This window comes from Notamacropus eugenii, chromosome 4, assembly GCF_028372415.1.
Source record: "Notamacropus eugenii isolate mMacEug1 chromosome 4, mMacEug1.pri_v2, whole genome shotgun sequence".
Taxonomy (NCBI): Eukaryota; Metazoa; Chordata; class Mammalia; order Diprotodontia; family Macropodidae; genus Notamacropus; species Notamacropus eugenii.
The window spans coordinates 66,876,111-66,898,399 of record NC_092875.1 but is presented as its reverse complement, the minus strand read 5'-3'; the positions used below and the strand labels follow the sequence as shown (position 1 = coordinate 66,898,399).

The following is a 22,289-nucleotide window of genomic DNA, read 5'->3' as shown; positions in this document are numbered from 1 at the left end:
CTGGGAATATTTCACTTGTTTCTAACACACATTTCTCTACTGGGTGTTCCTCATATCTGGGGAGATGAATTCTTTCCCTTCTCATAGCTACCTCATAGCTTCCCTGGCTCAATTCAGGACTCAGTTTAAAGCTTACTTTCTTCAGGAGGCTTGATCTAGTCCCTCTCCACCCAGCCTCTCCCCTCTAAAATTATGTCCCACTTACACTACATGTATCTTGTACATACAATCATTTGCCGTTGTCTCCTCTATTAGAACATGAGCTCTTGGAGGGCAGGAAGAAGGCTTTGCCTTTCTTTGCATCCATTGTGCTTAGCACAGCGCCTGACATAGTATAAACATTTAAATAACATTTGTTGATCAAGTCACTGGCTGGGGGATCCCTTGCTTTCCTATATTCATCCTAGTTCTATAGCCATAGCTTCACGTCACCCATTCTATTAGAAATCAAAGCACTTCTCAACAATATCCACCTCACCTCCTCCCACCCCCCACCCCCATCCCTAAAGCCCTTTCTGGGAAGGAATTGCCTGAACCATCTCTGAGTAGAGATCTTTCAGTTGAGGACCCCTGAGCTCTTTCCTCAGGACATACTGCACGTTCTGGGGGAGAGGAAGCTTTAGACCTCAGGGAAGGAATTGTTTTTATTGTTTGACCTTCATCCTCAAAGAGGATCATGACGTCAGGGAGGTGATACCATGAAGTGCAAGTGAATTGGATTTAAGTGAGGGAGGGCTGTGCAAGGTCACCAGTCTCACTCTTTCCTCCAGAGCCATCTGGATCCAGTGACGAGATATAGATCAGGATGACTTGGAGATGTCCCTGCTCAGGGAGGGAATAAAAAAGATCTGGAGACAGTCAGTCAAAACTGTGTCTAAAAGCAGTCCATCTGTATCTAGTAAGTTTTCCTGGAGGCTGGACCCAAGATACCACTAGATGAGAGGGTCTTTCCTCTGCTTAAAGTGGCTTTGATTCATCATAGACACAAATTCTGGGAGGTGAGACACCTGACCCTGGCAATTAGAACCAGGATGATGAACCTGCTGATTAGCTGGGGCACACCTCATGCCCTGAGATGGGATAAGAGAGTCACTTTGTCAGTTGGGGATAGGTTTAGAATTAGGTAGCTCAGGTAGGAACTCTAATTGCCATAAAAGGCCTAATTGGGGAGGAGTAGTTCCCTCATCCTTTTGGGGGAGAATCATATGGTTTTCCAGCCCAGCCCAATGTAGCATCACAACCCCTGTGCCCAGATGGACGATGGACCTACAACCTGACTTTTATTGTTGTTATAATTGCTTTGATTAGTTGGTTCCTTTAGCAGCGGGCATATGATGTCACTAATAGGTGTTACATCCTACAACTATGTGCACTGGAAAGCACCAGCAAAATTCCTTTACTGGTTCTGATCCCAAAGAAGAGAGCCTTTGATGGCCCAGTCCTGTTTTCTCCAGGCCCCAGACTAACCCCCTGCTCAGGAATAAGCATGAAGATCTTATCTGATTTAGCCCTCATGGCTGGTTTACAGTCCAGCCCTGGGGATTATAGTTCAGCTCGATGCCAGGATCCTGATTACCCAGGGCATCTCTTGTTACTGGATTTATGACTGCTGAAGTTCAGTTGCATGTGACTCTCTGAAAGAGGGCAGAGCCACCAGTAAATTGATTAATCAGTCAACAAGGATTTACCAAGCTCTTAGAATGTGCCGGTGCTAAGCACTGAGGATACCAAAAAACAAGAAGAAAAAAGGAAAACTATAGTCATTGTGTCCAAAGAGCCCACATTCTAATGGGGGAAACAAGTAAAAAAACTGTGCATATAAGATGCATCAAGGGTAAATGGAAGGTAACCTCGGAGGCCTCAGTCACTATGGCCTCATTTGTCAAAATCATGTCATCAATGTAGTGGTGCCCTTCAGTGCCCTCAGGAAGGGAGATCTTTTCAGATCTCTTCCCAGCAGAATGTGACATTATCAGACAGCCCTGGGGAAAGATTGTTAAGGTATGCGGGATTCCTCACAGAAAGATGAGCTGCTTTTAACTAGTTCAGTGACAGGAATATAGGGCAAAAAAAGTATTGGTGAAGTTGATCACCCCCTTTCACTCTCCCTGGGCCTGGGATATCTGTTCCACCATGATGACAATGTCAAGGCTGGCTGCAGTGGCAGGTAGGTCTTCATTTTTCTGTGGCATATTGTAAATCTTAGATGCCATGCACCTTCCTGGGACACAGTAGAGGGAATTGGGATTCGCAGAGTGTCTGGTACATGGTAGGAACTTAGTAAATGTTGATTGATTAATAGTGAAGTACTCTGGCTTCCTTTATCTCCATCACTAAACAGGAAACATCTTTTGTATTTCCTGGTGACCCGGAATTATTTGGTGTCAAGTAAGGGGTGACTTAAGTGACTACAAAGGTTCCCATTTTGGCCTACCCACAGTAACTGGCAAGGAGGTTGCTGAAAGGACTTGGTTCTTAAGAGCTTATGAAACCCTTTCTCTCTGTGACCTGCCCCGTATAACCGCTTGTGAAAACTGGGGGACCCTGAGGGGCCAATTGGGGGGTCCTTTTGACATGAGAGTAGCTTACCCTGGTAGACACTGATTTCATACAGCCTTAACAGTAAATTTGTGGGGTCAGGTTGAGAGTTCTGGATTTGGGCGTCATCAGCCAGTGAACAGAAAGCATCTCAGAGGAAATGAGCTTCAATTGTCCCATAAAGCCATCTTTATCTTCTGATGTGATAATGAGCGTAACAGGCTGTGTATTTTATGTTGCCTGTATTTATTCTCTGAGTCTTTTGCATTTTAAGCATTTCAAGCATGACAACATGAATATCAGATATATGTTGTATGTTTTCTAGAAGGCATCATGTTACTCACTTTTGGGGAGATCCTATACATACCCTTACCTAAATTTTGTCATAGAGATTCCCCTGGAATGTTATTGTGGAGAAGGGTCAGAGTCATTGAGGGAGAGAGAGAAATTTGACTCTTTCTTTCAGGTTAGGCCCTCTAAGATGAACCCAGCTCCAGGAGATTGTGGAGTTCCTTGTTGCAGATGAAATTTTATTTTAGCATTTTTGGTTACCACATCACATGGTGAACATACTGAATTTGAAATCCATTAAAATGCACAGTTATTTTTTTTCAGATAAATTACTCTCTAGCCATATTTCCCTGCTATTATACTTATATTGATTTCATCCACCCAAGTACAAGACTATGTATTTTTCCCTCTTACATTGTGGTTTATTAGATTCAGCTTAATACTCTAACCTGTTAAGATCTTTTTGGAACGTGACTATTCTCTATTTCATGCTCCCTTCCAGTGTTATGTTATCTGAAAATTTGCTAATTATGTCATTTCTACCTTTATCTCATTATCAAATATGTATGACAGCATAGGGCCCAACATAAATCTCTGACAGCCTCCACTGGAGATCTTTATCCATGTTGATACAGAACCATTAGTGACTCTTCTTTGAGTTCAGTCATTCAAGGGATTATAACTCCATTTAATTGTTCAATTGGGTAGCCTCCATTTCTCCATCTTTTACAGAAGAATCGCATGAGATATTTTGTCAAATATTTTACTAAAATCTTGGTAAACTAATCTATAGCTTTGGTAACTTGATAAATCTATAGCATTCTCCTGATCTACCAGTTTAGTAACCTTCAAAAAGGAAATAGGCTTATTTTGGCATAAGCTCTTCTTGATAAGAACCATGCTGGTTGTTTATATTTTTTATTTCCTCAATTTTCTTTTGTAGATGTTCGTCAACCATTTGTTTCATAATACATTCTAGAATTTTCATAGGAATTGAAGTCAAGCTCAATGGCCTATATCTAGCTCCTGAGGGGACCTTCTTTCTCATGAGGGGGCCTCAAAATAGCTGTCCCAGGGTCAAGGTACTCTGTGGTTTTCCAGTTAATCAACAGATAACAGGCATTCCTCTGATGTGTTTTTTCCCCCAGACAGATGGAGGACACAATTAGTTCAAAGCAAAGGCATTTAACGAAATAGCATAGTAAAAAAGTAGCAATAGAACATTCCCACCCCTCCCCAACCTAGACCATACTCCTCCACAAATATGCATATCATCAATGGGAAGAGTGTGTATGCATCGGGATGACATATGAAGGACACACATGTGGAGAACATATGTAACCATGAAACACATGTGGAAGGCCAACTAATGGAGAACTTCAGCTCTCCAGGGTCACCTCTTGGTGATATCATAGCACTGTTCTCTCTGGGTCTGTCCCCACTAGGTGCTGATCTCTGCTGGTTCTGTTCCTGGACACCAGGTGATGCTTCTTGTTGTTTCCCACTGGGCATTGTGGCTCTGCTGATGCCTACCACTTACTTTCTCTCCATTAGGTATCAATCTCCTGCTGCTGGGCATTACTACCTCAGGCAAGCTTCTGCATTTAATCTCTTTAAAATCAGGAACCAGCTACCTCATCTCCAATCTACTAGGGCAAACTGCCTCTACCCAATAAAGGCAGATTGATAGCTCTTTATCTAATCCACACCCAGATAACAAAGTCCAAGCAGAGTGACCCCTCCCCCCCAAAAAAGATTTAATCTTTTCTTCTTCAATCTCTATCTGGAGTTAAGATTGCAATCTTTTGTTCCGGACAACTATCTGATTTAGAGTTAGAAATTCCCAAGTTCAATAGAGGCAAATCCAAAGGTAAAATAAAGAGTTCTGATAACATGAAATTGAAATGCCTCTTCATAAAATAAATCTGTTTAGGATGGAAGGGAAACAGTTGACTGGGGAAAAATATTTATATTGAATACATCTTAATAGGATTTGGTATCCAAGATATATAGGCAAGTGACAGAAATATATGATTTATGTTTAGTCTATATCAGATTGCATGCTGAATTGAGGAGAGGGGAATGGAGGTGGGGGAGAAAATTTAGAACTCAAAATCTTTTTTTTCTTTTTTCTTTTTTTAAAATTATTTTATTTGTTTTCAGTGTTCTACAATCACTTCCATATATCTTAGATTTTGTTCCCCTCCCTCCCCTTCCCTCCCCCCTACCTCCCCACTCCCTCCCTGAGACAGCATACAATTTTATATAGATTCTACATATACATTCCTATTAAATACATTTTCACCTTAGTCATGCTGCATAGAAGAATTAAAATGAATGGGAGAAATCATAAAATAAAACAAAACATAATACAAAAGAAAATGGTCTACTTCATTCTGCAATCGAATTCCGTAGTTCTTTCTCTGGATGTGGAAGGCATTTTGCCTCAAGAGACCATTAGGAATTTTTTAAGTCCTTGCATTGCCATGAAGTACCAATTCTATCAGAAAAATTCCTCACACACTGTGGTTGTTACTGTGTACGAAGTCCTCCTGAGAACTCAAAATCTTATAGAAGTAAATGTTGAAAACTAAAAAACAAAAAATAAAATTATACAAAAAAAATAAAACTGAAATTCATTATTGATCTACTCTGTTGTATTATGAAAAAACTGACATTTATTCATAAGCTAGTTCTGAAAGCTATCTATGGATACATTCAGTTTTTTCTCCTAAATAACATATTATTGATTAAATGAATTTTTATGCTTAATTAACAGTTAAACAAATGTCCCCTTTTGCAATGGAAATCTATCATCTTACCAGAATACTAAGTTTTACCTCATTTTAAAATAAACTTATATAAGAAACGACTGGTTAAAAGAAGAAACATATGATTCCCCAATATAGAAGTAGTCAGAGGCTATGACCAAAAACGTCTCAAAACAAGAATTGTAAACTGTTAACAACCATGTGAAGGAATGTTCCAGATCACCAGTAATAAGAGAAATGTAAATCATATAACCCCGTGGTTTCAACTCATACCCAGAAAACTGGCAAAGATGACAAAACATGGAAGTAATTGTTGGAGAGGCTGTAGAAAGAGAGTCAGACTAATAAATTACTGGTAGTACTATGAATTAGTGTGACCAATCTGGAAAACAATTTGGAATTATGCAAATAGAGTGGTTAAAATACCCTTACTCTTTGACCTATAGATTTTACCACTAAGCATATATCCCAAGGAGATTATTAACAATAAAGAAAGGCTTCATCTATACAAAAATATTTATAGCAATACTTTTTGTGTTAGCAAAGAAGTGGAAACAAAGTGGATGCTCATTGATTGAAGAAGGGTTAAACAAATTGTGTTGTAAGAGATGATAACGATTTTGAATACAGGGAAGCCTGGGAAGACTTACATGAACTTATGCAAAGTGAAATAAGCAGAACCAACAATTACATTGAACAATGCTTTAAGTAGAAAGGACAATCACTACAAAACAATTTAAAATTAGTGTTACAAAATTACAAAGAATAAACTTAGGCTCAAAGAAGAGGTATGAAGACACATCTCTTCTCACTCTTATGCGGAGGTGGAGGAGGACGTCCCCAGGTGTAGAACATTGCAAATATTTTCAGATTTTTTTTGTTGTACTGATTGGTTTTACTGATTTTTTAAAAACTTTTGTTATAAGATGGCTCTCTGAGAGGCAGAATAAAGTGCCACAGGGAAATCTAATTGATTAAAAAAAGATATCAATAAAACTGCATTAAAAAAGAAAATGAATATTGTAAAATTATAAATATAGCAGGAAAGCCTTCACGTGTAGAGTGATGTTCCTGTGTGGTTCAAAGGGTGGCAGAAAAGACATCTCTAGTCTTTTTTCCTCCATCCTTCTCTAAGAGAAAGGAAACAGTAGGTTGGAACGAGATACCACTATGCTCTTATACAAAAAGAGATACTGGGCTAGGATTATATCTATGTGCTACCCTTAAATACCATTAACGTAGGGGATATCATTAGGTTCACTCTAACTTCTGATTGCTGTATTGCTATTATAACTGGGGAGAAGGAGACCTCTAAGCTCTATATCCAAGGTTTGACTGCTTTCCCACAAAATACAAGTTTCACAATGAACAGATATAGTGAATAGCAAAGAAACCAATTTATCCAAATCATAGCAGAACAGAAATCTGAGAAGGTATATATAGGAGAATATATACTAGATAACACTGAATGAAAGAACTCTCTAATTGGGAGAGAGTTCATTTGGCTCAACCAAGAAAGAGATTCCTAGCTCTTACCTAGGAGGTTAAACTCACTGCAGACTCTACTGCAGTAAGCTGGGAATATGGACATGACTGAGGCTGCCAATTCCTCTCATGTTTGCCCAGAGTCTCTTCCTTCAGCAGTTTGAAGTGAAGTTGGCCTCTCCCATCTCCCCTCTCAAAGCAGGAAGCCAGAAGCACCTGAAGTGACAGAAGCTCAATCAGTGTCAAAGAATATAAGAAGCTTGATGAGTCCCAAAGGAGATTGGTGAAGGCTGGAGCTCCTCCACCTCTCACCAACTCTGTTCTGTCTCTTATGCAAAGGAGGACGTTTGTCTTTACCAATAAGGATAGTGTCCCATACCGATGAGCTTTGGGACGAGGTTCCATTAAGAAAACCCTTGGTCCCAAAGCAGCAATGTTAGAAGATACACCCTCCAACTCCACTGCAGAGGTGAGGAGAGGAGCCCACTGATATGGAATGCAGCCTGAAATGTCAAAGGATGATTTGCTTGTTTGATGAAACTTTTCTTTTACTTTTTTCTTTTTAAAAAAATCTTTGCTTGAAGGGATGACTCTGGGAGGGAAGCAAGGAAAAGAATACAGGGGACATCTAGGTGATGGAAAAACAAAATATATCAATGTCTATTTAAAAATAGAAATTTCCAAGATTTTTTGTTTTCTTTACAAGTAAGTCTGATTCTAGTGAAGGAGGCAACATCATGGTTTTCCACCCACTTGGCCCTCATTCTGACCTTTAATATGTCAAGTCAAGTAAATAAGCATTTATTAAACACTTAGTGCTAGGCACTGTGCTAAGTGCTGAGAATACACATACCAGCAGAAAGTACCTGCCCTCAAGGAGCTTATATTCCAATGGGGATCAGATAACACATTTCACTAAAATTCCCTGATCTTTTCCAGACCAAATGTTATCTAGTAATGCCATACTTTTCCCATCTCATGTTTACAAAGTTGGCTTTTTATTACCTAGGTGTAAGACTTTTTACATTTAACCCCATTAGTTTGGTCATATTAGATTTGGCCCTCTGTTTTCCCTGTGGAGCTTTTTTAGATCCATCCAACATATTAGGGTTCCCTTCTACCGTGACTTTCTCTTGCTATGATGATGAAGAAAAGGGGGCATGGTTTAAAGAGATCCATGTGGATGCCCAGGGAACTCATTGATCAATGTATATATTAAAAAGATACATATGTGATGTTTCTATGAAGATGGAAGCAGGGCAGGCATATATGAAGACTATGAAGTACCTAGGCCTTTAGGAATTGTGAGGGGCACTAAAGCTAAGAATGAGCCGAGTCTGTTGGTGGAAGGTAAGGAAACAAAGGAGTCTTTTTGGTTGTGTCCTAGACAAGAGGGAATCCAAAGAAAGGATAGAAAGGCTACTCAGTGTTGATGGGAGAATAAGCCTTCCTCTCTCCTAAGGAATGAAGAACTACTCAACCCCTAATTTAATTCTGTATTAAATGGAATACCAACTTCCACTAAAGCTCTACTTTAATGTTTTGTCTTGGCATGGAAATGAATCTGGGTCTTACCTCAATGGGTGATCACAAATTCTAGAAGGCTGGACAAGCTGGAAAGGTTTCTAATATGGGCTCAATGATGGTCTGTTTTCCAAGAATCAGTCTAGCTAAGTCTGGAAAGCCTCATCGTGAGGCTGACTGTGGGGTGATTTTTTGACCACAGGAACTCGCAAAGATTATTAACTGACTATTAGAAGGGTTACAATCTTCATTAATGGAGGGGGTAGCCTTGTTGACCAAACTTAATGCAGCATTTATCTCCATGACTTTGGAAGCTCTCTCTATCCCAAGATCATTGTAGGGTACTTGCTAAATATTGTTTGAATCCCTATCTAATAGTGCTTTCTACTTCACAGACTAGGATAATAAATAATAAATAATTGACAAATTGCAGAACTTCTAACTAGGATAGAATAGTAAAGTAAATAATAAGGGGGATGATCTTCCCATGACTTGTACTTTCACACCAGACTATATTCTTCTGGACTTACCGTCATTTCCCAGAAACTTCTTCATGCTGGAAGGCTACTCAATAGACCAAGTATCTCTGGGCCCCTCTTTCTGATGGTTCAGTTGATCTCAGGACCTTCATTTAAGGTGGTCCGAGGACTTCCCCATCATGTACCTAGTACCTTCTCCCTACCCTCACCCCTTCCCTCTAGCTTCGTTTTATATATTGTCTTTTCCACTAGAATATACATTCCTTAAGGTCAGGGAATGTCTTCTTTTTATTTGTATTGTTAGCATATAGTAAGTGCTCAATAAATGCTTGTTGACTGACTGATTGATGACAGAAACTCCCGGGATAACTCATACTCCTAGAGTTACATCCTAGCAGGAATGTGTCTCATTGCTAAATCTCCCATCAACCGACTGGTGCCTCATTGTTGCTTCCCATCCTGACTCTGCAGCTGATGTTTCTGTGTGCCTATGAAAGTTATTTATCCCTTTTTTGCTCCTCTGATGAGTTGTGGTTGTCATCTGCAGAAGTTATTGTCTGTCGTCCACACATTTTCTTCCTTAAAGGAAGTGTTAACCCTTTTCTGTGACATTTCCTAGTCAACAGGTCTGGTGCTAATCAAACTATTTTCAGTGATTTTTTCAGTCACCCCTATGTCATAGCACACACACACACACACACACACGCACATACACACACACAATCTTGAAATTTTGAAGTATTTATTTTTGAAGGATAATGATAAGGATAGAATTAAAATTGTTAATAGGGAGGTAACCCAGGGGAAATGGGAAGTTGGGAAGTGAACACCTGACTAACCTCAATGAGAGGTGCAAATTTAGAGAATCCACTCCAAATGTTCAAATGGACTACTTGTGCTGGACTTGTGATAAAGCCTTCCAAGGTCATATTGGTCTGATCAGTCACTGCTGGACACACCGTAACTTGACTCCAACATAGTGATGTCATTTTGGTCTTCTTTGAGAACAGAGGACAACAACCAGCTCTTAAAGAATTCAGTTCAATAGTTTTTTATTTAAGGGAGCTTGATCAAGGGAATCTCTGGCCAAAATGATGAGTTCCCAATCAATCTGATGAGATTATAGAATGTGGTCCTTTGTTTAGAGGCACCTACAAACGACCTACCCATGGAGTTTGGGTACGCCTGCTGGTACCTTACTGAGAGGGTACAGGGAATTAAAGATGACTGTTGGCTAAGCCATTTTTTTTTTTTTTGCCTCATTTCTTACCTAGCCTTTAATCATTGAATGGGAGTTGCTTCAGACAAACTGAGACCTGGGAAAGACCTTAGCTTAAAAAGGCCAGCTTCTCCCACTGCATCTCACAAGACTTTGGAAGCTCTCTCTAGTTGTCTTGACCTATGTTTTGCCACTGGACTCTGATGGAGGAGAGAATGAGGCTGGTGACTTTGCACAGTCCTGCCATAGTCCTTAAAAATGAATGCAAAATCAAATTCTCTTTCTCTCTTTCTTCTGGACTTTGGGATGACAGACCAGAGCATTTCATAAGCAGGACTGGTGTGTGTGTGTGTGTGTGTGTGTGTGTGTGTGTGTGTGTGTGTGTGTGTGTGTGTGTGTGTGAAAGAGAAACCTATGTCTATTCACAGTTTCCTCCTACCCCCAGGAGCAGTTAATGACAATGGGCAATTTATGGCAGGAGCTCATGGAGAGCTGCATGTGCTCTCCCAGGTGGCCTGACAGGGGAGTTCCTGGACCTTAAGTTCCTGGCTGCTATTTCCTTTCCTGCGTACAAGCCAGAGACTCGATGATGGACTTCTCCAGTTTGAGAAATTGCCTGGGGGCAGTGACAAATTTCCTTCAGAAATATGTGGCAAGAACAGACAAACCAATGCCTTCTCAGAACAAATGAGGAGACTTAACTTTGGAAATTCCTTGTTAGTGACACCAAGTTTGAGATTTTGGGGTCCTAAACTTCTAGAACTGGGGTTCTTAACCTTCTCTTAAAAGGTGAATATTTCCTCAATAACATGTTTCTTGGAGAAGAAAGAGAATCCACTGATATGTCCCCTACAGCCAAAGTATTGAAGCCATATTTTGGGGAAGGGTAGTAGGGGGCAGGATGACAATATCGCGGATTTGGAACTGAAAGAGATGCCACTGAACACAACCATTTCATTTTCAGATGAGTAAACTGAGGCTCAGGGAGATTAAGTGACTTGCCCAGGGTTGAACTACTAGTAAGTGTCAGAAGTAAGATTGAAACTCAGATCTTCCTGATTTCAAGTTCTGTGCTCTATTCACTGTGCCACCTAGCTGCCTCAACCTGGTGACCTGTACCTTGCCAATTCCTTCCTTTTACTATGAGATACCTGGACAGTACAGGTCCGATGGGAAAGGGCATTATTTATTTAGCAGTCTCCAAAGTATATTATATTTACCTAGGGAATTGGGGGGGGGGGGGGGTGGGTGGGAGGTAGACAGAGGGAGAAGGATTTTTCTATGAGCCTTCCAGGGACCGTGTAGGACTGTGTGAAAGGATTACTCCATTAACAATTCAAATTTCAGGTCTCTTCCCAGGGAGCTGGTGGGCTATTTGAGTACTTTATGTATTTTTGGAATCTATTTATGGCCTTTGGTGAATCCTTTGGTGAATCTCCCACCTTTTCTGTGAGGTAAAATGATAGCTGTCCTATCATATATACACTTAGTATCTCAAGAACTTGTAGAGGATCTGGGAACATTAACTATATTTGAGGAATTGTAAGTACCATGATTGTATTAGGAAATTTTCCTGGAGTAACATCAGGTGGGAAAAATGAGTAGGAAAGAGAAACTGGCTCTTTTGAGGTCAGTTCCTAGGACCAAACTTGGTCAGTGTTAGCCCGGAGCCTTGGGGGCTCTGAGATATGGACTACATTTTCAAGATACATTCCAGGCTACTGAAAGAATAGCTGATGCAATATTGCTGAGACAATCTTTGAAGAAATGTACATGGGAAAGGTATAAACAGATGGGAAACTAGCAAACATATGCTGAGTTTTCAAAAAAAAGGGAAGGAGGGAGAGACTGTAAACTATAGTCTCATGAAATTGACTTTAATCCCTATAAAAATTCTAGAATATAGCCCTGAAGAGAGTTTGTGAGCATTTAGAAAATAAAGCTGTAATCACAAAACCCAGCATAGTTTCATCAAGCACAGATCATGCCAGGCTAATCTCAGGTATTACTAAATTGCTGGGTCAGAGGAATGCCATAAACACTGATTTTAGCAAGGTATTTAAAAAATTCTCTCATGCTCATTTGGAGCATGAGGGCAAAGACAAGGCAGAATGATGTGGGCTAGAAGATGCTCAAGTTAGGTTAATTTAGAACTGATTGAATAACTAGACCCAGAGAGCAGGGGATGAATAGACCAATGTTAACTCAGAAGTCTCTAGTAGAATGTTCCAAGAGTCTATCCTTGTATTCTTTCCAACTTTTTAAATCCATGATTTGGCTGAAGGCAAAGATAGCATGATTTTTTATATTTTCAGATGACACAAAACTGAGAGAAATACCTAGCATATTCATGATCCAAAACGTCTCTGCAGGCTAGAATTATGGGTCAAGTCTAATACAATGAAATACAACAGGGATAAATGTAAAGTCTTACCCTTGGGTTCAAAAAATCAACTGACTGCCTAGACATAATTAGGCATGCGAGCCCAGCAAGAGTCAGCAGGAAGATGTATCATCCCAGAAAGTTATTGTAGTTGTAGGCTGGATTAAGAAAGACATTCTGTCCCTAACAAGGGAATTGAAGGTCTTGTTGAACTACGCTCTGGTTATAGAACATGTCTTTGTTTTTAGTTTTGGAAGCCACATTTTAGGAGGGATCTTGACAAGCTGGAGTATATCCAGAGGATGTTGGCTGGGATGGCAATGGGACTGGAGGAAGAAGCATGGGAAGAATTAATTCTAGAAACTGGAGATCTTTAGCTTGGAGAAGAAAAGACATGGGGAGGACATGATAACTGAACTTGGGTCATGTGGAAGAAGGATTAAATCGTTCCACTTGGCCTTGGAGAGCAGATCTAGGGGCAGGGTGGGGGTGGGGGGGTGGGTGGAAGTTATTTAGAGACAGATTTTGGTCCCATGGAAGGGAAAAAAAAGATTTTGGGAACTGAGGGTTTGAAAGATTTAGTGGCTGAAGGACTGAGAGATAGTTTCAGGCTGGGGCAACTGAGTGTACTGAGGGATTGATGGGTCTGAGGGGTCCCAGAAACTGAAGAGACAGAGGAGCTGAGAGAGATGAGGATAAGAGAATTGGAGGATGGAACAATTAAATGGAACAAATGAGAAGAATGAAGACTGATAGGACTTGGAAGAAATCAGAGACTGAGAGCTGGAAGGGATTTTAAAAGTCATTTAATAATAAAAGTCAACATTATTTTAGCATTTTAAAGTTTGGAAAAGCCTTATCTTTTCTGATCCTCACAACAATTTCCTGTAGCAAGTGCCATTATGGCCATTTTATGGATCATCAGACAAGGGTAGTGGAGTGACTTGCTCAAGGTGATACAGCAGGCATGTGTTTAAGGCAGGATGTGAATCTAGGCCTTTTTGACTCTAAGCTCACCATCTCCATTGGGACAGGCTGCCTCTGGCCAAGTACAACACTGACTAAAAAAAAATTAGTTTTATTTATTTGTTTTTAGTTTCAACATTCACTTCTATAAGATTTTGAGTTCTACAGGCAGTTTTCAGAGGAAGAAATCAAGCTATCTATAGTCATATGAAAAAATGTTCTAAATCACTATTGATTAAAGAGATGCAACTCAAAACAACTCTGAGGTATCACATCACGCCTATCAGATTGGCTAACATGACAAAACAGGAAAATGATAAATGCTGGAGAAGATGTGGGAGAGTTGGAATACTAATTCATTGTTGGTGGAGCTGTGAGCTGGTTCAACCATTCTGGAGAGCAATTTGGAATTATGCTCAATAGGTTAAAAAATGTGCATACCCTTTGACCCAGCAATACCACTTCTAGGGCTGTATCCCAAAGAGATCATAAAGATGGGAAAAGGACCTACATGTACAAAAGTATTTATAGCAGCTCTTTTTGTGGTGGCCAAGAACTGGAAATCGAGGGGATGCCCATCAATTGAGGGATGACTGAACAAGCTGTGGTATATGAATGTAATGGAATACAATTGTGCTGTAAGAAATGACAAACAGGTGGAATTCAGAAAAACCTAGAAAGACTTACATGAACTGATGCTGAGTGAAGTGAGCAGAAACAGTAAAACATTATACATAGTAACAGCCACAGTGCTGGAGGACTATTTTTGATAGACTTCGCCCTTCACAGCAATACAAGGACCTAAAACGTTTCCAAAAGATTCGATGCAAAATGCCCTCCACAATCAGAGAAAGAACTATGGAGTCAGAACACAGAATGAAGCAGACTATTTTCTCTTTTGCTATGTTTTGCTTTGTTTTTCTCATGCTTTCTCCCATTCGTTTTAATTCTTCTATGCAACATGATTAATGTGAAAATGTGTTTAGGGGGGCGGAGCCAAGATGGCGGTGTAGAAAGATGTACATACACATAGCTCCGAACCCACAACCCATAGAACATCTACAAAAATGTAACTCATGGTGAATTCTGCACCCAGAGGCCACAGAACATTGGAGCGAGGGAGATTTCTGTTCCAGAGAGACCTGCAAACCTCTTGCAAAAGGTCCTTCGCGCGTGGACTGGGCGCCAGGACTGGGAGCTGAGTACAGCCCTGCCGCGGCCGCAGCACCGAGAGGAAAAGATCTGAGCGGGCTTCAGGGACGGGATCTCCAGTGGCCACGTGGGTCCCTCCACCCACAGGTGACAGGGGTCGGTGAGAGGGTCTCTTCGGTGGGTCGAGAGGGGAGTGGGGTGCCCCCATAACTCAGGCCCCCTCAGGAGGCAACAGCGGAGGCGGGAGCAGACTGGGGCTCCCCAAGCAGGTGGGAGCCTGGATCCATTGTTGAAGGTCTCTGCATAAACCCCCTGAGGGAACTGAGCCTGTGAGGCGGCCCTGCCCTGACCTGAGCACCTGAACTTAATCTCACACTGAATAGCAGCCCTGCCCCCACCAAAAGCCCTGAGGCTGGCAAGCAGCATTTGAATCTCAAACCCCAAGAGCTGGCTGGGAGGATCAGGAGGCAAAGTGGGTGTGAAGAGAATATTCAGAGGTCAAATCACTGGCTGGGAAAATACCCAGAAAAGGGAAAAGAAATAAGACTATAGAAGGTTACTTTCTTGGTGAACAGGCATCTCCTCCCTTCCCTTCTGATGAGGAAGAACAATGCTTACCATCAGGCAAAGACATAGAAGACAAGGCCTCTGTATCCCAAACATCCAGACTAAATATTCTGTGGGCTCAGGCCATGGAAGAGCTCATAGAAAATCAAGTTAGAGAGGTGGAAGAAAAGCTGGGAAGAGAAATGAGAGACATGCAGTCAAAGCATGAACAGCAGATCAGCTCCCTGCTAAAGGAGACCCAAAAAAATGCTGAAGAAAATAACACCTTGAAAAATAGGCTAACTCAATTGGCAAAAGAGGTTCAAGAAGCCAATGAGGAGAAGAATGCTTTCAAAAGCAGAATTAGCCAAATGGAAAAGGAGATTCAAAAGCTCTCTGAAGAAAATAATTCTTTCAAAATTAGAATGGAACAGATGGAGGCTAATGACTTTATGAGAAACCAAGAAATCACAAAACAAAACCAAAAGAATGAAAAAATGGAAGATAATGTGAAATATCTCATTGGAAAAACAACTGACCTGGAGAATAGATCCAGGAGAGACAATTTAAAAATTATGGGCCTACCTGAAAGCCAGGATCAAAAAAAGAGCCTAGACATCATCTTTCATGAAATTATCAAGGAAAACTGCCCTGAGATTCTAGAACCAGAGGGCAAAATAAGTATTCAAGGAATCCACAGATCACCACCTGAAAGAGATCCAAAAAGAGAAACTCCTAGGAACATTGTGGCCAAATTCCAGAGTTCCCAGATCAAGGAGAACATATTGCAAGCAGCTAGAAAGAAACAATTCAAGTATTGTGGAAATACAATCAGGATAACACAAGATCTAGCAGCTTCCACATTAAGGGATTGAAGGGCATGGAATAGGATATTCCAGAAGTCAAAGGAACTAGGACTAAAACCAAGAATCACCTACCCAGCAAAATTGAGTATAATACTTCAGGGGAAAAATTGGTCTTTCAATGAAATAGAGGACTTTCAAGCATTCTTGATGAAAAGACCAGAGCTGAAAAGAAAATTTGACTTTCAAACACAAGAATGAAGAGAAGCATGAAAAGGTAAACAGCAAAGAGAAGTCATAAGGGACTTACTAAAGTTGAACTGTTTACATTCCTACATGGAAAGACAATATTTGTAACTCTTGAAACTATTCAGCATCTGGGTACAGGGTGGGATAACACACACACACATGCACACGCACACGCACACACACATAGAGACAGAGCGCACAGAGTGAACCGAAGAGGAGAGGATCATATCTTAAAAAAAAAAAATGAAATCAAGCAGTGAGAGAGAAATATATTGGGAGGAGAAAGGGAGAAATGGAATGGCGCAAATTATCTCTCATAAAAGAGGCAAGCAAAAGACTTTTTAGTGAAGGGAAAAAGAGGGGAGGTGAGAGAAAAACATGAAGTTTACTCTTATCACATTCCACTAAAGGAAGGAATAAAATGCACACTCATTTTGGTATGAAAACCTATCTTACAATACAGGAAAGTGGGGGACAAGGGGATAAGCAGGGTGGGGGGGATGATGGAAGGGAGGGCACAGGGAGGAGGGAACAATTTGAGGTCAACACTCATGGGGAGGATCAGGATCAAAAGAGAGAACAGAAGTAATGGGGGACAGGATAGGATGGAGGGAAATATAATTAGTTCTTACACAACACAACTATTATGGAAGTCATTTGCAAAACTACATTGATATAGCCTATATTGAATTGCTTGCCTTCCAAAGGGAAGGGGTGGGGAGGGAGGGAGGACAGATTGGCAGACAGGGGCAATTAGAACGCTCGGTGTTTTGGGGTGGGGGGAGGGGACAAAAGGGGAGAAAATGTGGAACCCAAAATTTTTTGAAAATGAATGTTAAAAGTTAAATAAATTAATAAAATAAAATAAAAAAAAAAGAAAATGTGTTTAATAGGAATGTATGTTTAGAGCCCAGATAAGATTGTATGCTGATTCAGGGAGGGAGGAGGAAAAAATGTGGAACTTATGGAAGTGATTGTTGAAAACTAAAAACAAATTAATAAATTTTGGAAAAAAAGATTTTGAATTCTCCCCCTTCCTAAGACAATGTGCAATCTGATATTGAGTATACATGTACAATCATATTAAACATATTTCCATATTAGTCATACAACATCCTGATTTTATAGATAAGGTGGGGTGGGGTGGGCAGAGAGATCGTGATTTACCCAAAGCCATAAGGACAATATATGGTAGATTGTGGATATGACTCCAGGTACTTTGATCCCAATGTATTTGCCTGTTTCATTGCATCAGGATTCCAACAGAGGGATTAAGAGCCTGAGTGGAGGAGGGACTAAAGGGAACTAAAGGCTCAAGGAGAATGGGGTCATTGGGGGAATGAGAAGCCAAGGGACAGAATGTACCACAGGATTATGGGATTTAGGGGCAGAAGGGACTGAATGATGGAGGACTCCTCTCCTGGAGGAGCCTGAGAGGCCCAGGGGAAAAAGGGGACTGAGAAACTGAGGGTGTAAGGAGCCTGAGGGGACAGTGGGAGACAGAGATGTTCAGGGAGTTCAATAACCAACTTAGATTTTAAAAGGGCATTAGATATTAATACTTCACTATTTTAAAATTTTTATTTTTTTCCAATTACATCTAAAACAGTTTTTAACACTTGATTTTAAAAATTTTGAGGTCCAAATTCTCTCCATTCCTCCTTTCCCCCCTCCTTGAGAAGGGAAACAGTTTGACATAGATTGGTATGTAATACCCCAGCAGGTATGATTACATCCAGTGACATCTACTGAGGAGGGAGGCACCAAATCTCCCCATCCTCTTACACAGAAACAAGGAAACAAAGGTAGGTGCCAGAGGATGTATACAAAAGCTTGGCACAGTTCTGAAAGAAGACAAGTAAGTAAGGAGAACTGAAAGTCGGAATTAACTGAGGTTGGCTCTGAAGGGATAAAAAGAGCCTCTAAAACTTTATTGTGGAAAAAAGAGGTGAACACTAGAGAAAAAGCTGCTTCCACGAATTGCCTCCAGCTCCTTTCCTTTCATTCCTGGCTTCCGACCTTATCATTAATTTCTGTGACACTAGTTCTTTCGATTCTTTTGCTACTTATCAGATTCCTTCCTCAGGCATCTTTGCTTCATCTGCATTTATGGCACCTCCTCTAATAGTGAGTGTTCCCCCAAGACTCTGGCTAGCCCTCTTCCCTTCACTCTCTTATCAGCATAAATGGGTTGAATTATCATCTAGAGGCAGCTGACTCCTAGTTCTAGTCTAGACTGTAGATCTAGCCATAGTCTCTCCTGTTCATCCTCAGCTGCCTACTGGATTCAATGTTCCAAAGCTAACTCTATCACCACACATCTGAAATCGATCTCCATATTCTTTCATTCTAATGTATCGGTCTTAATTTCCCTCCTTCTGCTGAGTGCCTTTCCAACAACACCAGGGTTATCATTTCTCCTTTACCCCACCGATCCAATAAGTTCTGACTATTCGATAGGTCGGCTCTACAGCCACAGCATCTTTTCACTTCACTCACTCGGTCCCCTCTCTAGGTGAGGCCCTGCTTACATCTCCCATGTACTATTGCCATAGCTTCCTGACAGGGCTCTGCCCCAAGTCACCTACCACTCCACTCCATCCTCCGAAGACTTGCCAGAGGGACCTTCCTAAAGCACAGGGCACCCGTCGACGCTCCCCTACTCTTTGAAACTCCAGTGACTCCCTGTAATCTCCAGGGTCCCTCTGTGTAACCTTTAAGGAACTTCTTCATAAGACTACCTTTGTAGCTTATAACACATGACTCCAAGGCAGACTTTCTTCTGCCTAGCCAGACTGGCCTTCTCTTGGTGCCTTAGCATTGGCCGGGATGCTTGCAGTCCCGGGCTTCCGTCAAAGCTCAGCACACACGAAATCTTTCGAGGGATCTACGCTCTCACCCAAATACTTTGTATCTACTTTGTATCTACTTTGTATCTGTTTCTTCTCGTACTTGCGTCCTCCAGCGCAGGCAAACTTTTGGAGGGCTGAAGCTGCTTTCAGTTTTGTCTGGCCTCCCCACAGCCCTCCCCTATAGAGTAAGGCGCTTAATAAGCGTTAAATCGAATGTGAGTATGAGGGGTTGAGGAGATGAAGGGGGGACTGCAGAATCAGGGGCCTCGGGGGCCGTCTGGTCCAACCACCTTGTTTTACAGATGGGGAAACTGAGGCTCGGAGAGTCCAAGCGTCTGGTCCCGGGTGCCAGGGCGAGTCATCGGAGGAGGCGGGATCTGGGCCCCGGGGCGCACGGCTGGGGCCGCGCACTGCGGCTGCTGCGCCCCGCGCGCCCCGCGCTCCGCTCCGCGAGCCGCTGCCCGTGCCAAGGCCGCCGGCTGCGCGCGGGGCCGCCGACCGGCCGCCGGGCGTCGGAGGCGGGACGCGCCGTCACTGAGCGCGGCGGCGGCGGCGGCGGCGGCGGCGGAGGAGGAGGAGGAGGAGGAGGAGGAGGCGGCGGGAAGATGGCGGAGTCTGGCGGCGGCGGCGCCGAGCCCAGCCCGGAGCGGCCCCGCAGGTGGGTGCGCGGCGGCGGCGGCGGCGGTGGCGGCTCGGGGCCTGGCCGCCTTCCGCTCCCCTCCGCTCCCCTCCTCTCCAGCGGCCCCGAGCGGGCAGCGGGGAAGAGCCCCTCAGGCCCCGCGGGGACGCCCCCGACTGCGGCGCAGCCCCCTCCCCAGAGAGCTTCAGGACCTGCCCCCTCTCCACTCCCCACCGGGCAGGACCGTCCCCTCTCCCCTCCCCCCGCAGCCCCTACCCCCCATCCTTCCAGTCCTCACCCAACCTAACTGCCAACCGGCAGGAGCCCCCCCAGTATTGAACAGAATCCTTTACTTCTCCTTACGGGATAAGACCCTCCAACCCCGCCCCCCATACCCAACTGCCAGCAGGAAGAACCTTACTTACCCCCCTGCACCTTTTCCAACCACCATCTGGCAGGTCTGTCCTCTTTTCCCCTTTCTCACGTGCAGGATGGACTGGGCCCTTTTCTCCCCTCCTCCCCATGGGGCAAGACCTTGCTAACCTTTCCCCTGCCCCCCAACTGCCAACTGACAGGACCCTCTCTTTTCTCTCTCTGGACCAGGGCCTTGGGAAGGGAGCATCCTCTCCCCCAGATCGTTCCCTCCCATCCTCCCTGATACCCCTTCTCCCCTCCCTTCCCCTCCTCAGCCTATAGGCCAGGGCCTTCTCAGTCCCAATCGAAGGTTCCCTCTCCTCATCTCAGCAAGGGCAAGGACCTCCGAAATCACTCCCCCACCCCACGACCCTTCCTCCGCTCTTCTCCACTGAAATTGGACCCATCTTCTCTTTCCCCTTTCTTCCCTCTCCACGGTTAGGACCCTACCACCCACCTTAGGTGAGACAGGACCTTCCCCTGTGCCTTCCTGCTCAGTCAGGTATGCTTCCCTGCCCATCCTCCAGGCTTCTGAGGGTGGACCTCAGGGGCCCAGAGAAGTCTGCTTAGGCCATTTCTTAAGGAGATTTGGGGATTCATGAAGAATCCTTTTCAAAGGGTACCTGGATGCACTCTTTCTGGAGCCACCTTCCCATCTTCTGTGAGGAATATAAACACTTGATGTCCTTTCATAAACACCTACTGTGCGGCTGAGCCCTATGGGAACTTTGAATAAATTTGCAAATTGGATAAAATAGGGTCCCTGCCCTCAAGGAGCTCCTGTTCCTGCAGGGTGAGAAGACACTAAAACAGAACTGAAATCTATTATATTACCTGATGAGGGTATGTATGAGAGGATTAATAAATCCCCACTGGGGTCTGCAGTGGGAGCATCCTGAATGATTTCTGGGATCAGGGAGCATTTTATTTTGGGTGGGTAAGGACAGTGCCTTAAACAGTGTATATGTATATATATAAAAATAAACCCAATTGGGCCTGTGATTGAAATCGGTGAAGGGAACTGCCTCTCCTGGTACAGATTGGCAATTCTTGCAGTTTATAGTCTCTGACAGTTGCCTGGGCCTGGGAGAGGTTAAGGGACTTCCTTGCCCAGGGCTTTGTAGCCCATTGGTGTTAGAAGCAAGACGTGAGCCTACATCTTCTTGACTCTGAGGTGATCCTACCTCTTGGTGCCTGGCAATAGTAAGCATGTAATGTGTTCAGTTAAGGGAAGAGATTATTTGGGGGAGAGGCTGGTCTTTGCTGTTCACGCTTGTCTTGGTCAGACCTGTGTTGGAGGTGGTATATGCTGTAGCTCTTTGGAGCATTTGTTAAGTGAGGTTGATGGGCATTTCAGTCATTTGACATTTATTTATTGATTACTGTGTTTCAGACTGGAGATAAATAAAGCAAAACCAGCCCCTGCTTTCCCAGAACCCCCATTTTAATAGGGGAGATGACATGTAAATAACTGTGGATATAGAAAATATGGAGGGTACATGGAAGGATGCAGGGTAATCCCTGAGGGAAGGTACTGGGGGGGGGAGGGAAGGTAGGGAATAGGAAAGACAGTTAAAAGAAGGTATCCAAGCTTTGGGCTGAGTTTTGAGGAAAGTTAGGAGGCAGAGCATTCCAGGTCTGGGGTAGGGGTAACCTACCATGCATCTGTGCAAAGGCCTGGAGTCTTCTTGTGAGAGGGGGCTCTGAGAAGACTGAAAAGGTAGGAAGGGGCCAGGTGGTGAAGGATTTTAAATACCAGAGGATTTACTGTAGGTTCCTGGAGGCCATAGGGAGCCACTGGAGTGTGTGTGGGGGGGTGACACCCAAGCTTTAGGAAAATCACTTTGGCAGCAGAGGGTGTATTGGAGGAGGGAGAGAGGGTTCTTTCTTAGCTGCTGGTGGTATCATAGATCACTAAGTTGCTTTAGCAATTTATAATTGGCAAAGCACCTTCTTCATAGCAGTCCTGGATTCTTTGGGGCTTTTAAAGATTTGATC

The 22,289-nt window shown here is 42.9% G+C and overlaps 1 protein-coding gene and 1 long non-coding RNA gene across 2 annotated transcripts in view; one reads left to right on the top strand and one right to left on the bottom strand.

Annotated features, from left to right (window-relative positions):
- Positions 1-5,075: 5,075 nt before the first annotated feature.
- LOC140499768 (uncharacterized) lies at positions 5,076-20,474 on the bottom strand. The gene is made up of 3 exons (XR_011965534.1): positions 20,303-20,474; positions 7,137-7,301; positions 5,076-5,419 (listed from the first exon to the last, which is right to left on the bottom strand). It is a non-coding gene; the product is annotated as an uncharacterized lncRNA (long non-coding RNA).
- KLHL26 (kelch like family member 26) overlaps positions 19,481-22,289 on the top strand; it is a 42,272-nt gene continuing 39,463 nt past the window's right edge. Inside the window, 2 exon segments of the mRNA XM_072601618.1 lie at positions 19,481-19,556; positions 19,559-19,916. Coding sequence (XP_072457719.1) covers positions 19,496-19,556; positions 19,559-19,916 — 419 coding nt within the window. The 5' untranslated portion in view covers positions 19,481-19,495.